Source organism: Callionymus lyra, chromosome 1, assembly GCF_982586985.1.
Source record: "Callionymus lyra chromosome 1, fCalLyr1.hap1.1, whole genome shotgun sequence".
Taxonomy (NCBI): Eukaryota; Metazoa; Chordata; class Actinopteri; order Syngnathiformes; family Callionymidae; genus Callionymus; species Callionymus lyra.
In genome coordinates this window covers 43943993-43959267 of record NC_141818.1, presented here as the reverse complement: position 1 = coordinate 43959267, position 15275 = coordinate 43943993, and the positions used below count along the sequence as shown (strand labels likewise).

Genomic DNA, 15275 nt, shown 5'->3' with positions numbered 1-15275 from the left:
CTCTAATATAAACAATTTTCTCACTATTATTCAGTCCAAACAAAGTATATATTTATATATATATATTTTTTTTAATCAAACCTTTATCAGGTATAGACAATATAAGTCTGATGATTGTGGCCTTTCATTTCTGGAGCCGCAATCTATCTGAATTGGCTTTGTGTTTGTTGTCAACAAATGTTTTTTTTTTCCATCAACATCACCTTTATTGTTATTGGAAGTCTCTATGTAATTGTTTACCTTACCTACTTTCATTTTTAGCAAACCATTTGGCAGGCCGCATACAATGACTTTCAAATTCAAACTTCACTAATTTTCTACTCGCCCTGCTGTCGACTAAGGGTTGAGATTATTTTCAATAATCGGTTCTTGTTAGAAATATATAGACAAAAATGTTTGTTCATTTTAATGAAGCGACTGGAGCTCAGTTGTCTTCGTCTTCATCTTCTTACAAAAAAACACTTAAAAACATTAAAAAAAATACCTCCATAGTGCTCGTCTGTAACGTCCATCTTTGATTGAAGCCTTGACAAGAGAAGAATTGTTCAGAAAAATTAAAACAAGTCTTTATTTTACCCTCGTTTTAGGCAGAAGTTTAAAGAATAACAAGTGATATAAACTGGAAGTACTCCGGGTAAATATCCAGAGAAACTGTCAACACAAGATGGAAGTTACTGACGAGCAGTATGGAGGTATTTTTTATGTTTTTAAGTGTTTTTTTGGATGAAGACGAAGACAACTGAGCTCCAGTCGCTACATTAAAATAAACAAACATTTTTGTCTATAACTCTAAACAGAAACAGATTACTCTGAAAATAATCCCAACCCTTAGTCGACATGAGTAGATAGAAAGTTAGTGATGTTTCGAATTTTGAGAGAACGATCACTATAGATCATCACAATTAGTATAATTGGTATTAGAATAAGAAGACAAGACACTGTGATAAATAGAGTGATCGCCTAAATTGATACAACTCTGAAAGCAACTGCATTTAAAAAGAGTGTGAGCATCCCAAAGTTAAAAAGGCAAGATAATAATAGGTTAATTTAAATAATTATGTATCTTTATTGGACAAGATGAGCAATAAATATGGATGTTTCCGTTGTATTTGCACCAAGAGGTCTGGATGATGAAGCTGAGGAAACTTAATTTAACAGACAGATGAAGATTTTGAAAATGGCAACACATTTGTTCATAAGTAAGTAATTTATATTTATAGAGCGCTTTTCCAGACCAGGGTCACAAAGCGCTTAAACAATCAAAATAATACTTTTAAAATATCAATTTAAAAGGTCAAGATAACACCGAGAACAACACAGGAGTTCCAGAAAATCAAGGAAAAGCCTGAACAAATAAAAATGTCTTAAGATGTTTCTTGAAGGAGTCAGTAGATCATCAACAGTGATGGGTTGTGGAACAATGTCATTAAAAATCAACATGACTTACAGATTCAAAGTCGAAAAATAGTGAAAGTATATTACATGTACAGTACAATAGTAATTCTTTTCAAGTTCTACTTATATTCAAAGCATTTGATGCCTTACAAGGTCACATGTAAAAAAAAAAAAAAGGGTTAAAATAAAAACAAACATTCCCAATACATTACACATCTCCTCTTTAAATTATGTGTAAAATGGTATGGTCCATTTAAGTATTAGTACAATTTGATGACATTAAAATGGTCTTTGGTTTAACATAAAACCCAGCATGAAACCAAAACGTCAAAAAACAAATAAACAATAAACCAACTAGTAGCTTTTTACCGAAATGTTTGTTAACTGACGTGGTTGTAAGATATGAAATACTAAACCTAAATCCTTTATCTATATTGGCCTACAGAAAAGGAAGATAACATAAGAGTAGTTAGAAGGTTTGTTCTGAAGGTTGAACAAGATTTGCCTTCGCAACCTCTGATGAGAAATGTCAAAAGATGACATGTTATATTTTCCGGGATGAACTGATTTTTCCGAGGGTCGACAACTGTCGCTTCACGTCTATATAACGTAAATAAAATCCACAATTCCTACACAAATAAATAAAACCTCAACATTAAGAAGCATTCCTTATCCCTTTTCCACGCGAAAATATACATTTTCCAATCTTTTTCCCACACAAAAAGACCGAAAACAATATAATACACAAGACAGGCCAGCATGTGATGTCGAAATCCTCCCTCAAAAGCACAGATACTCACAAAAGGCTATCTAAGGAAAAATTAAAATCAATACATTCTCAATAAGCATTGGGTCCACTGGGAGGGTTGGCAGGACAACCATTAGCTTGGCTCGATGCATTCCCACTATCTGACTGGCGTAATTGTTCATCTTCATCAGCGGCTGGACTGTTTGCACTTTTGGTTTTCCTTGCCTTGATCAAGTTTCTCCGGTGATACAACAGATATCCCGGCAAGAGGAAGCCCGTCAGAGAGAAGACGAGAAGAGCCAAGTTGATCTGTCGGGAGAACGGACTGGTCAGTACACACAAGTGCGTCTTATTGACCATGTTTTTTTTCTTCTCCTTCATACCCAGTACGGATCCCCCTTCAAATGTCCCACCATCACGATGAATAATGGCTGCTGCAGGAGCGCAAACGCGGCACTGATCATCGACTGCATGCCTGTCAGCGTCCCAAAGTGGTTTGATGGATATCTGAAGGATAACGTTTTAGAATGACAAGAAATATACAGAAGATGTAAAATTACATTTTCTTGCTTTGATTAAAGTGATAGTTCACCCAAAAATTTAAACTCATTTTCTACTCACCCTCATGTCGACTAAGAGTTAAAATCTGAGTAATATGTTCCTTTTCAGAGTTCTAGACAAAAATGTTTGTTCATTTTAATGTAGGACTGGAGCTCAGGGTAAATATCTCAAGTGCTTCCTGAGCGCATAGTGTACGCTGGAAGTACTCGCGATATTTAAATTATTTTAATGTCGAGGCTTCAATAAAAGAAGTTACAGACGAGCACTATGGAGGTATTTGGATGTTGGTGAACCTGAGCTCCATACCTACATGAAAATGAACAAACATTTTTTCATAACTCTAAAAAAACAGATTACTCTGATTCTAACCCTTAGTTGTCATGAGGGCGAGTAGAGTATGAGTGAATTTTCAGTGAACTATCACTTTAATATTAGTTTTAGCTGACATACAGAAAAAGTTGCTTTACAAAAAACAAAAGTCATCAAATTCAGATAAATCAAATTAAATTAAAAAAAAGTTGATTTGAATTTTAAAGGGCATTAAAAACTTGTGCCCGAAATGAAAACAGTAAGATTTCTATTCAAGAAGCTGTTTTCTAAAGAGCTATGTAAATAAATGGAAACAATTCATATTAAGAAGTTAAACATTTGATGAAGGTTGTCAATAAGAGATGGTAAAATTGATTTATATCTTTGCAAAAACAGTTTCTTTCAGAAAGATACACCATACGCAATATCCAAAAATTGACCTCCAAGAATGAAAAGAGACATTCTAGTGGGTCTTGTTTAGTGTCATAAACATTTTCTTTCGTGACCACAACAGACATTTCTGCTCTAAAACATTTCTACTTCTACCATCTTTGAGACATAGAGTTGAAGTCAGCTTGATACCTAGGGGTGGGCATTTACATTTCCTCAGGGGCCACATTATATACTGTGAGTGACTGTTATAAGGGGCCGCCAAGCTAGAAGTAAGAAGGGACCGAAACCTTTTTTCTTTTAATGAAGAAATTAAGATTTAGTCTTAATCTAACTCATTTAATTATGTATATGTATTTGATTTGAAGGAGAATATTTCATACTGTATATTTCAAAATGTAAAATAAAATACATCATTCATTCATTCATTGAAAACCGCTTTATCCCGGGGTCGGGGTCGCGGGGAGACTGGAGCCTATCCCAGAGTCATAGGGCGAGAGGCAGGGGACACCCTGGACAGGACACCAGTCTGTCGCAGGGCAATAAAATACATTATATTCTCTAAAATAGTTATGAATAGTTACAAAATGCGAAATAAAAGCTCTTTATTTCAATTAAATAGCTTTTCAAAAGGAACAAAAATCCTCTAAAAAGGTCAGAAACCAAACCAAAACTTAGTCCAGACACAGAGCAGTTCTCGGAGGTCATTTTGAGCCTGAGAAGATCTCTGTAGGACCCATCTGAGAGAGTAACCAAGTGGACTGAAGGGACCTGACCGAGATATTGACCTAATGTGGGGCCGTATATGTCCTTATGTCCTTATTCTGATTATTATTATTATTATCTATTGGTGTTACACTTTTGTAATTCACAGCACAGTCAAACAGAGCAGATATATTTACATCTTTACTTAAGAAAAAGTAAACTAAAAGTAAAATTCAACTTTGAAAGAAGAAATGTTGACAGAGAGGAAATGGAAAAGCTCTGACATTATTTGTGCCTAAAACTCAAAGCTGCTTCTAAATGAAGAGGTCAAACTAAGGACAGGTCATTGTGTTTAAATGCCGGTGTTACAAAGACACTGCCTTCTAGTTAAAGGCCAACTCCGTAGTAATCAATACTCACACAGCGGCGTACAGTCCTCCACAGCACGAGTGGATGAATCCCCTCACAATGGTGTGCAAAACAAACGCCACCATCTGTCGATGACACAAAAATTGTATAAGACCTCCTTATCCTTGCTTTTATTTCCATGTTTGCTGGCGATATCACCTGCAGTGGCAGGTTGTCGATCAAGCAAATGACGCCGAATAAAACCAGCAGCAGGTTGGTGAAGATAAAGGCTCTCATGGCATTGGTCAGTTTCTGGATGTTTCTGTCTCTGGTCTCAGGAGCTGCTGGCCTGGAAGAAGACGCAACAACATCAAGAATCCCCCACGATTTTTCACGTCAACTTTGGCCGTAGTTCTACCTTTTCTCTGATTGTGTGACTGAAGTGTCGTCCTCACACTCCTTCATCCTCCAGTCCATGATGTAGCCGATCAGAGGGCAGGTCAGCAGACACAACAGCTGCATTGAACCGAAGATGGAGGAGTAGAAACCGACTGGAAGGGTTGACAAGCAACGGAGTCAGAAGAGGCTTATGGTAAGTAAGTAAGTAAGTAAGTAAGTAAGTATTTTTATTTGTATAGCGCTTTTCCAGACCAGGGTCACAAAGCGCTTAAACAATCAAAACAATATTCAATAAAGTATATACTTTAAAGGTCAAGATAATACTGATAACACAACAGGAGTTCCAGAAAATCAAGGAAAAGCCTGAACAAATAAAAACATCTTAAGATGTTTCTTGAAGGAGTCACTACTATCAGTAGATTCTGATCCACAGACCTCAGAGCCCGAGCTGGGGTGTAAGGCTGGATCAGATCACTGATGGAAGGTCTGACCATGAATAGATTTGAATCTAAGAACCAGAATTTTAAAGTTGATTCTGAAAGAAACTGGCAGCCAGTGAAGAGTTTTAAGGATCGGAGAAATGTGAGTTCTTCTACTAGAGCAGGTCATAATTCTCGCTGCAGAGTTTTGTATGAACTGCAGGCGAGACAGATCCTTCTTGTTAAGACATGAAAATAAACTGTTACAATAGTCCAGACGAGAAGAAACAAACGCACGGATTACAAGCTCCAGATCATGTTGTGACAACATTTTCCGAAGTTTAGAGATTTTTCTCAGTTGAAGGAAACACGTTCTGGTCAGTTTTCTGAAGTGTTGAACTAGAGACATGTCTTTAGAGCTCCGTCGAGGCGGACTCACCTTGTTCGTCGGCTTTATCTTGCAGCTCTTTGGACGCTGAGGAGACACACATTAGTCGGTCAGATCAATCAATGCGGTTGATAATATAAACCCCAGAAGTCATTTGTATTTCTCGGCTCTAGCTCAGAATGTTTGTGGCGAGAGAACAGACTAACGGGTTCTTGGGAGATCTGTCGAACAAATGCGTTTGCTGTTAAATATTAATTTGTTTAGCGACGACTTGAACTTGTATTTCATCAAGAGAGAATCATATTATGGGTAGAAATTAATCTAGTCTGTGATCTCTGAGTGTTTTGTTTCTAGTTAATAAAGCAAATAGAAGTTGTTGTTTTTTCTTACGATTTGTGTCACCGTGAGTGACCAGGAACTCCAGCATCTTATTCATCGCCCCCATGAAAAAGATCAGCCTCAGTTGTGTCATCGCCATGGTGATGAGGCTCCACATGAAGATGGGAGAACACATTGATTGACACAGCGATCCGGAGTCTGGGGAAAGCAAGAGACAGGTGATCGGGATGCTCCGCCCACAGGTAGGGGGGGTCGTTACGAAAGCGTCGTGACTGACCTTTTGACACGTTGGTCGTCGAGTCCTTCTTTTTGGCTTCCATCATGTCCTCCATGACGGTCACGTGACAGACGTAACTCTCTCCGGTCATTTTGTTTTCGGTTACTAATCGACCCAGTTTCACCTTCTTCCTGCACCACAAAAACAACGGTTGGAACATTTCTTCATGTATTTCTACCACCGTCACCCACAGCCCTTGTCAAGGCTTGGTTAGTCGTCTCAACATCTAGTTCCTACATCCTTCAAAACTGCTGCCATAACCCCAATTTTGAAAAAACCTGGTGCAGATCCTTCTGATTTCATCAACTTCCGTCCTATATCGAATCTACCCTTCATCTCCGAAAATCCTTGAAAAACAGTCGCCTCTCAACTCCATTCTCACTTATCCAATAATAACCTGTATGAACAGTTCCAGTCCGTTTTCAGCCCACTCCACAGCACTGAAACAGCACTCATTAAAATTACAAATGATCTCCTCATGGCAGCTGATTCTGGTCTCCTCACCATCCTCATCCTCCTCGACCTGAGTGCAGCCTTTGACACCATCTGTCCCACCACCCTCCTCAATAGGCCATCTTCCATTGGTGTCACACATACTCCGTTCAAATGGTTCACATGCTACCTCTCTGGCCGTACTCAGTTCATTCAGTTAAAGTCCCTTAAATCCATCCCTTCCTCTGTCACAGGTGTGCCCCAGGGCTCTGTCCTGGGCCCCCTACTCTTCATCATCTACCTCCATCCCCTCGGCAATATCTTCCGCAAATTTAATATTAATTTCCACTGTTATGCGTGATTATCCCTCACAAATCCCTCCATAAACTTCAATTGGTCCAGAATTCAGCTGCCCGCATCATAACTCGAACCCCCTCCAAGTAAGTAAGTAATTTGTATTTATAGAGCGCTTTTCCAGACCAGGGTCACAAAGCGCTTAAACAATCAAAACAATACTCAATAAAGTATATACTTTAAAGGTCAAGATAACACTGAGAATAACACAGGAGTTCCAGAAAATCAGGGAAAAGCCTGAACAAATAAAAATGTCTTAAGATGTTTCTTGAAGGAGGAAAAAGAAAGTTTGAAAGTGTTTGGTGAAATAGACAGTTTGGTAAATATCCCATTTTTTTTGAATGATTGTGTTTGACACCCCCTGCCTAAAACCACAGAATATTTGGTGTTGTGTCTTTGGTGTCAACACACATTTAAAGTAGGATAATGTGTTGCACCGACACGTTGCCTCTATCTCACTACCAAACTTAGCAAGACTGCTGTAAACTTTCATTCATTCATTCATTTTTCTACTGCTTTATACCCTTATGTGGGGCTGGAGTCTATCCCAGTTTCATTTGGCGAGAGGCAGGGGACACTCTGGACAGGATGCCAGTCTCTCTTAGGACACACAAAGACACACAACCATTCACACACGACCTGGAAGCGAAACCGACAACCTTCAATCCAACCACCTCCTTCTGTCATTCCACGAACGTACAGCTCAACAAAACGTCATTGCCTGAATCTGATGTCCTCGGGCGCAGGGAAGGACTCGGCAGGCCAGTTGAAGAAGCAGTTGAAGAAGACCAGACAGGCCAGACCAGACCAAACCCACATGAGGACCCGGAACGACACTCCGAGATCATAGATCAGCTGGAGAATTGAATCAATATTTGTTATTTTTTCTCATTTAAAGAAAGTATTGAACCGAAACCAATCAAGCGAGTGCAGACCTTGACACCAGGGAACGTGACGGCTGAAGAAGCGTAGGAGCCGATCATCAGTGACAGGATGGTCGAGCGGACATTTCCGAACATGTTTGGAAGCTGGATCAGAAAGAAGGAGTAACGTTCTGAGACTGTATAGTACAGGGTTGGGCAATTAAACATTTTCAAGGGCCACATTAAATTCCGTGAATGTTGTTAGGGGCCGTCAAGCAAAAAGGACATGCGTCATTAGGCCGTGACATTCATTAAGCTAAATAAGCTGTAATTTTATTCTTGTATATATTTTTTTCAAGTTTTTAAAGTTTTTTTCAAAACATTTCTTCAATTAACTTAAAAAAAATGTTTGAGGGATTAATATATACACAAAAAATTACACACAAAAAGGAGGGAAGTGTTATGTGAAAATGTAAATGAATAATAAATACAAAATACATTTGTTAATGCATTAGAACCATTTATATCATACTTTGACATTACGAGGGCCGCATAAATACAGTCAAAGGGCCGCATGTGGCCCCCGGGCTGCACTTTGCCCAGGGCTGGTACAGTAGTTCAAATAATTGTTATTCAAGAGTCGGCCACTAGGTAACGCTGCTCATCATGGAGTTTTTAATTCAGTTTTCTATTAACCCGCTAAACTACAAACACTGCCTGTGCTCAAAGGCAGTGCTTAAAAAGTATCTATTGTATCATCAGTGTCTGTTTGTACAAAACTCTCATTCATATAAATATTGACATTAGAAAATGATCTTAAGCCCCGCCCACTAAGTGGAGATGAAGTCTTGTTGACCATAATCACTCCCACTCTGCTGTGATTGGTCAAACATCGAGGTTCCTCACAGCGCATCATCAATCCCGGGAAGTCTCCTCCTCCAAGGGACGCATTGTATAAACAAAGCGGAGCCTGATTACAGCTGGCTGGAGGAGGAGTGAAGCCATTATTACGTCATAATGGACTCTCGTAACCTCTCGTTCGCCCAGATTTCAGAGCAATATTTATGAAGTAACAAGTTCAAAACATAGTCATGATGAGGAACTTACTGTGTCTTGGAGAGAACATTTGAAACATGACAGTCGGGAGTGTTTTCACATTAGTTGAACTTTATTAAATTAGTTAAACTACATACAGTTAAGGTACACATTTACAAAAATCATGTGTCTTTTCATTCATAAATGAGGAAACTTATGTTCATTTATGTCATTAAGAGTTAGGCCTGGCTCAAAGTCACTTCAGACTCATGGCGAACACTAGCAGCTCATTTGATTCTGACACAGCAGAACCACACGCCCTCAGACACACATTCAGGACGTGGGAACATTCTCTGGCAATGCAGATGGTTGCCTTGGATAAGTGTGCATGTGTCTGTGTTTGCACTACCTGACCGACCCCCTAACTTTAGACCCAGCCCTGCTCTCTCTGCACGTGGCTTTTCAACATCACACGCGTCACGCCTGCTGTAAATGTCTGCTCGTATCAAATGTTCCGCGAGCGATCGCGTCTATTCTCAACTTTCAGCACTCAGCAAGTGTAGTCGGTCTGTAGGCGCAGGTCTGACCAGGACTTCTGTAGCCTGCAAATAAACAAAGAAAACGTGTCTCCCTATTTTTTTTAATACATTTAACTTTTGGATTTTTTTCAATGCTCATGCGAAAATGGTTATTTTAGGAAGCTTATTGATTATTAAAGATTATACTCAATTGTAAGTAAGTAAGTCATTTTTATTTGTATAGTGCTTTCCCAGACCAGGGTCACAAAGCGCTTAAACAATAAAAAACAATACTCAATATAATATATACTTAAAAGCTCAAGATAAAACTGATAACACAACAGGAGTTCCAGAAAGTCAAGGAAAAGCCTGAACAAATAAAAACGTCTTAAGATGTTTCTTGTCTCTCTATCCTTGAAAAGCCCCTTGAAAAGTACTCTTTTTTTTGTAATTTGATTTGATATTTTTCCCTTTTTATGAAAACTGCAGAAATAAAGGATTTCGTATATGTATAGATATTTATCCTAAAAATAACATATATATATATATATAGAAAGAGAGAGAGATGTATCCTAAAAATATATTTCAATGATAAATACATGTAATTAAATATTAAATGGAGCTACTTTGAGAGATCTGTAAATACCTTATATAATATTTAAAAATAAAAATATATATAATAATTAATTATTATTTAAAGGTTCCAATATTGCTGCTGATCAAACATCTAAAGTAAACAAAGTACTCTTTTTTTTGTAATTTGATTTGATATTTTTCCCTTTTTATGAAAACTGCAGAAATAAAGGATTTCGTATATGTAAAGATATTTATCCTAAAAAAAACATATATATATATATATATATATAGAAAGAGAGAGAGATGTATCCTAAAAATATATTTCAATGATAAATACATGTAATTAGATATTAAATGGAGCTACTTTGAGAGATCTGTAAATACCTTATATAATATTTAAAAATAAAAACATATATATTATTAATTATTATTTAAAGGTTCCAATATTGCTGCTGATCAAACATCTAAAGTAAACAAATTGATCATCCACTAACCTATGAGCAAACAAGAGGATAAATCATACATTAAGGAGGTTGAAAATGAGTAGTTTCCCACCAGGTCGGAGAGAGTCGATCAGACTGTTAACCAGGTTTAACTTGGTCAGAAGCGTAAATGTAAGTAGGAATTCATGGATACAAAAATAAACTATGATGTTTAATGTTTGGTGTTTAATTCCAAGGGCTAAAAATAAAGGTGCGTCGCCGAAGCCCAAAGTCACATGACTGGGGGCCGTGCTGACCATGTCAAGTGCGACAGAGTCTAAGGTCAGACTGGAGAGCAATACTGCGAAAGAAAGAGAGAGAGAGAGGGTGTGCTGCACACCAACCCTCCGATTGGCCGGCAGCGATCGGTGGAATATTGGCTGCATCCAAAATACACAGACGGGGGGACAAGTGTCGATCCAAAACCACCGCACACAAACACACAAAGTGTGTCGTGTGCTGGCCATCAAGTGTTTTTGAGAAAAAAAAACTCGCTGCAGCAACTTCTGGTGAATATTTGTGTACTTCTGGGGTTATTGTGTGTCGTACCGTGAGTGAGGTGAAGGTCAGGCAGATTCCTCCGAAGCCATTGAAGGAAACGGCGAAGAAGATGAGGACGGACAACACTTGCGGGAGACAAGAAAAGCCGTACAGCTGTCAGTCGTCATGACGACTCCAGTGTTGGACGTTGAGTCTTTACCTTCAGGTTTGTAGGCAGCCGTGGCGATCATCGCACAAGAAGCTGCGAAACAAGAACTGACAGAAATATATGATCAACTTACACAGAAACACAGGTATAAATGCAACCTCTTTAAACCTCCATGTTTGACACCATGGTTCTCGACTGGGATTAGATGGTTCATACTAATATGCAGAGGTCTAACCATGAGCTTGGTCTTATGCTTCCATTGAAAGAAGATCACCTCTTTTCGTTCGGTCATTTTCCATCTTTGCCACAGAAAACCTTGACCCCTGCTTTGTCACACGACCTTGTATCCTTCCTTGTCCTTTATACCTTGTAAGAACAACTACTCAAGCTCAACCTGCTGCTCTGGTGGGGAAGTAGACCTTGTGTAAACATTTGTAATGCACTCCATAGGAGCGTGGATCCAATTGAACGAGTGGTTTCTTGATTGTTGTATTTATTATTGCCGTCTGAAATGAGATTTACTTTGAAAACAAAAATCTTATTTTCTCTGAAGGAACCTGCTCGTTTTTCGGTGAACATTCCTAAAAAATAAAGGCCTGTAAATAAGCACAATTTCCCAATATCCTGACTCTATACAGGACCTCCTTGTTGCAAAGGAACCGGTCCGAGGCTCCCGATGATGAGATTTCTTTGAACATGACATTTTTTTTTATCTTCAGGTTGGTCCATGAAAATAATGATGACAGGAAACTGGTCCACGGTGCCAACAAGCCTGGGTACCACTCGGTTTAAATGACTAATCGACCAAATGAACGAATGAGAACGTGAGTTAATCCAATGCCAGCGTTCATACCTGCCAATGAGCCTGATCGGCCGGGGTCCGAACCTATCCATCAGTATCCCTAGAGGTAAAGTGGCGGCACTCAAAAGGAAAGATCCAATGGTGAAGCCCCAGTTGAGAATCTCGTCCTGCTCCACACAGCTCTGCCAGACTCCATGTTCATGAGAAGTGAAGTTGCTTTCGTTCTTGTGTTCTACGGTATGAAAGGATTTAGTTCATTATATTAATAAAATCATAAAAACCTTAACCTTAAGATTATGCATCGACTTAAATGCTGGAAGATTATGTTCCATAAACTCTTACATTATCATCTGTGATGTATGTTGTCCGATAGTTTTAACTATAGCTGCATTTAATTGTTTCTTTATGTTCAGAAGGTCTGCTGTGCCAAGGTCACGCCACTCCAACAGCTTTACTTGTGTAATCGTGACTATGTCGACTAAGGGTTAGGATTATCTTGAGAGTAATCTGTTTCTTTTCAGAGTTATAGACAAAATGTTTGTTCATTTTAATGTAGCGACTGGAGCTCAGTTGTCTTCATCTTCGTCCAAAAATACACTTAAAATCATCCAAATACCTCCGTACTGCTCGAATGTAACGTCCATCTTGTGTTGAAGAGAAGAATTGTTCCAGAAAATTTTTAACAAGTCTATATTTACCAGTCGTTAATGGTAGATTTTTAAAGAATAACCAGAAACATAAACGGTAGGTACTCGGTAGGTAAATATAAGCACTTCCAGAGCGCATACAGTCCACTGTCTACACTGGAAGCACTTACGATATTTAACCTCAGTTCTTTATTCTTTAAACGTCTGCTACAAACAAGTGTAAAATATAGACTTTCATTTTTTCTGGAACAATTCTTCTTGTCAAGGCTTCAATACAAGATGGACGTTACAGACGAGGAGTACGGAGGTATTTGGATGTTTTTAAGTGTCTTTTTGAACAACGATTAAGATGAAGACAACTGAGCTCCAGTCGCTACATTAAAATGAACAAACATTTTTGTCTATTACTCTAGCGAGGAACAGGTTACTCTGAAAATAATACCAACCATTAGTCGACATGAGGGCGAGTAGAAAATTAGTTAAGTTTGGGTCAACAATCATATGAAGTTTTCATGGATGCCAAAAATAACTTTTAAAAGGCATCTGAACTGTAGTTTGGTTGTTTGTGCTCAGCAAGGCCGCCTCACCTGTGCACAGGTAGGAGTAGAAGCCTTCGTTTTTCAGCATGATGAGCAGCGAGGCCCAGCCCAGGAGGACAGCAGAGCAGAGAAGGTTTTCAATGATGGCCGTCACAGCCATCCACCACCTTCTCCTGTAGGCCTGAGCTAATGAGGGAGCCATGTTTCTCTGCCGACACGTCGACAGGAAGAAGACATCAATAAAAAAAGAGGTAAAAGAGAGACATTGACAAGCAACATTGAAATTCTTAAATGGTCAAAACCAATGAAAGTGTCTTTTGGCAAAGTTGAAAAGCCAAATTTTGCCTCATACATCTGGCAAAATTCAAGTATTCCCTTCATATCCCCCCATTAATACACTCATTCTCACTTGCTGCGTTTAATAAAACAACAATAGCACAACTGTGTTCTGATACTGGACACTCAAGGACTCGATAGTCAGCTGTGATTGTGTCAATATTTAGGTAGTGATACTAGCGTGGGTTTCTCAACCTGCCCAAAGCTAGAAAGGTACTTCTGCCAAATGAATACAATAAATGCTCCTCACACTCATAACTGTGTTTCTAATATAAGCTAGTGTTTCTAGTTCAGTACTAACACAGTTACTATTGACAATCATGTTGAATCAAAATGTAGCAACTCGCCAGGGTACTGACAATATGGAGGTTAAAGCTTAAGGTCTCGTGCACTTTAAACCTTTGCCGGGAATCTGCCATCTTGGTGCCATCGGCAGCAAATGTATTTTTTTTTTTTCTACTTCAATGTGATTGGTTGGCATAGTTGGTACCTCAGCACGACTGCCAAATTTCATACTGTCTTTTTATAAACCAATGAACTACCTAAACTAGTGATACTACTTCTACCAGTTGCTTTTACCTCAAGAGGAAACAGTTTCCGTGGATTTTTGTTAAACAAACCAGCAAATTAACTTTTTGAACAAAAAAAAAAACAACAACTTACTTTTTGCGTTTATTCCTATCCTTCCTGATTGTTCGGCGGGTCGGCTTCTGTTATGTTTTTGGTTTCTGACAGAGCAAGAAATATTTATACAAACTGCCTCTCAGGTAATATGTAATCTCCTTCTATGAGTGTATGTGTGTGTGTGTGTGTGTCAGCTGCACTCATTGGCACATGTGCGCACACATTAACCGCCCCATCCGACGTACCCGGTCTATAAATGGAGCTGGAGTCTCCTTAGCTCAGCCAAACACAGTGACAGCACATGTCCCACACTCTGTACTTGTATTTAGACTTCGCCAGAGGACAGTTACATTCGGAGGACACACTTTTAACCATCGTTATTCTGAGTGGCTACATGACTAAGCAGCAGTTAAGATCCGACATTCATCTCACTTACATCTATTTGGTAAATCTACACAATTTACCGCCATGTCATTTCATGCTGCGAAAGGTCATCTCAAATGAATGAAATGAAAGTAAGTAAGTAAGTAAGTAATATTTATTTATATAGCGCTTTTCGAGACCAGGGTCACAAAGCGCTTAAACAATCAAAACAATACTCAAAAAAGTACATACTTTAAAGATCAAGATAATACTGAGAACAACACAGGGGTTCGAGAAATTCAAGGAAAAGCCTGAACAAATAGAAACGTCTTAAGATGTTTCTTAAAAGAGTCAGTAGATCCATCAAGCGCAAAGAGAGAGAAGATCGTTCCAAAGCTTAGGAGCAACAGCCTGAAAAGATTTCTCTCCTCTGGTCCTGAGCCGTGTGCGTGGAACCATCAGTAGATTCTGATCCACAGACCTCAGAGCCCGAGCTGGGGTGTAAGGCTTGATCAGATCAGTGATGTAAGGAGGAGCCTGACCATGAATAGATCTGAAAGTAAGAACCAGAATTTTAAAGTTGATCCTGAAAGAAACTGGAAGCCAGTGAAGAGTTTTAAGGACCGGAGAAATGTGAGTTCTTCTACTTGAGCGGGTCAGAATTCTCGCTGCATAGCCAGTTAATATTCATGTTGATCTGAGAATACGCCAGTGTTTAAGATGAGTTTAGGACAAAACAATGATACATAGACTTCCAGTAAAAGTAACACTGATGTT

At 38.8% G+C, this 15275-nt stretch overlaps 1 protein-coding gene across 1 annotated transcript; it reads right to left on the bottom strand.

Annotated features, from left to right (window-relative positions):
• Positions 1–1103: 1103 nt before the first annotated feature.
• Positions 1104–14275, bottom strand: slc43a1b (solute carrier family 43 member 1b). The gene is made up of 15 exons (XM_087785017.1): positions 14175–14275; positions 13224–13383; positions 12041–12221; positions 11239–11294; positions 11088–11164; positions 8000–8092; positions 7786–7919; positions 6279–6409; positions 6053–6199; positions 5714–5749; positions 4875–5007; positions 4676–4805; positions 4529–4602; positions 2527–2650; positions 1104–2452 (listed from the first exon to the last, which is right to left on the bottom strand). Exons 2-15 carry the CDS (start codon positions 13375–13377, stop codon positions 2234–2236), a joined length of 1689 nt encoding a protein of 562 aa, XP_087641143.1. The 5' UTR covers positions 13378–13383; positions 14175–14275; the 3' UTR covers positions 1104–2233.
• Positions 14276–15275: the final 1000 nt, after the last annotated feature.

Coding starts and splice junctions, on each gene's coding strand:
- slc43a1b (XM_087785017.1), bottom strand. CDS start 13,377: ATGGCTCCCTCATTAGCTCAGGCCTACAGGAGAAGGTGGTGGATGGCT. Junction 11,295..12,040: donor CCGATCAGGCTCATTGGCAG/GTATGAACGCTG, acceptor TATTTCTGTCAG/TTCTTGTTTCGCAGCTTCTT. Junction 8,093..11,087: donor TGACCTTCACCTCACTCACG/GTACGACACACA, acceptor TTTCTGATCCAG/CTTCCAAACATGTTCGGAAA.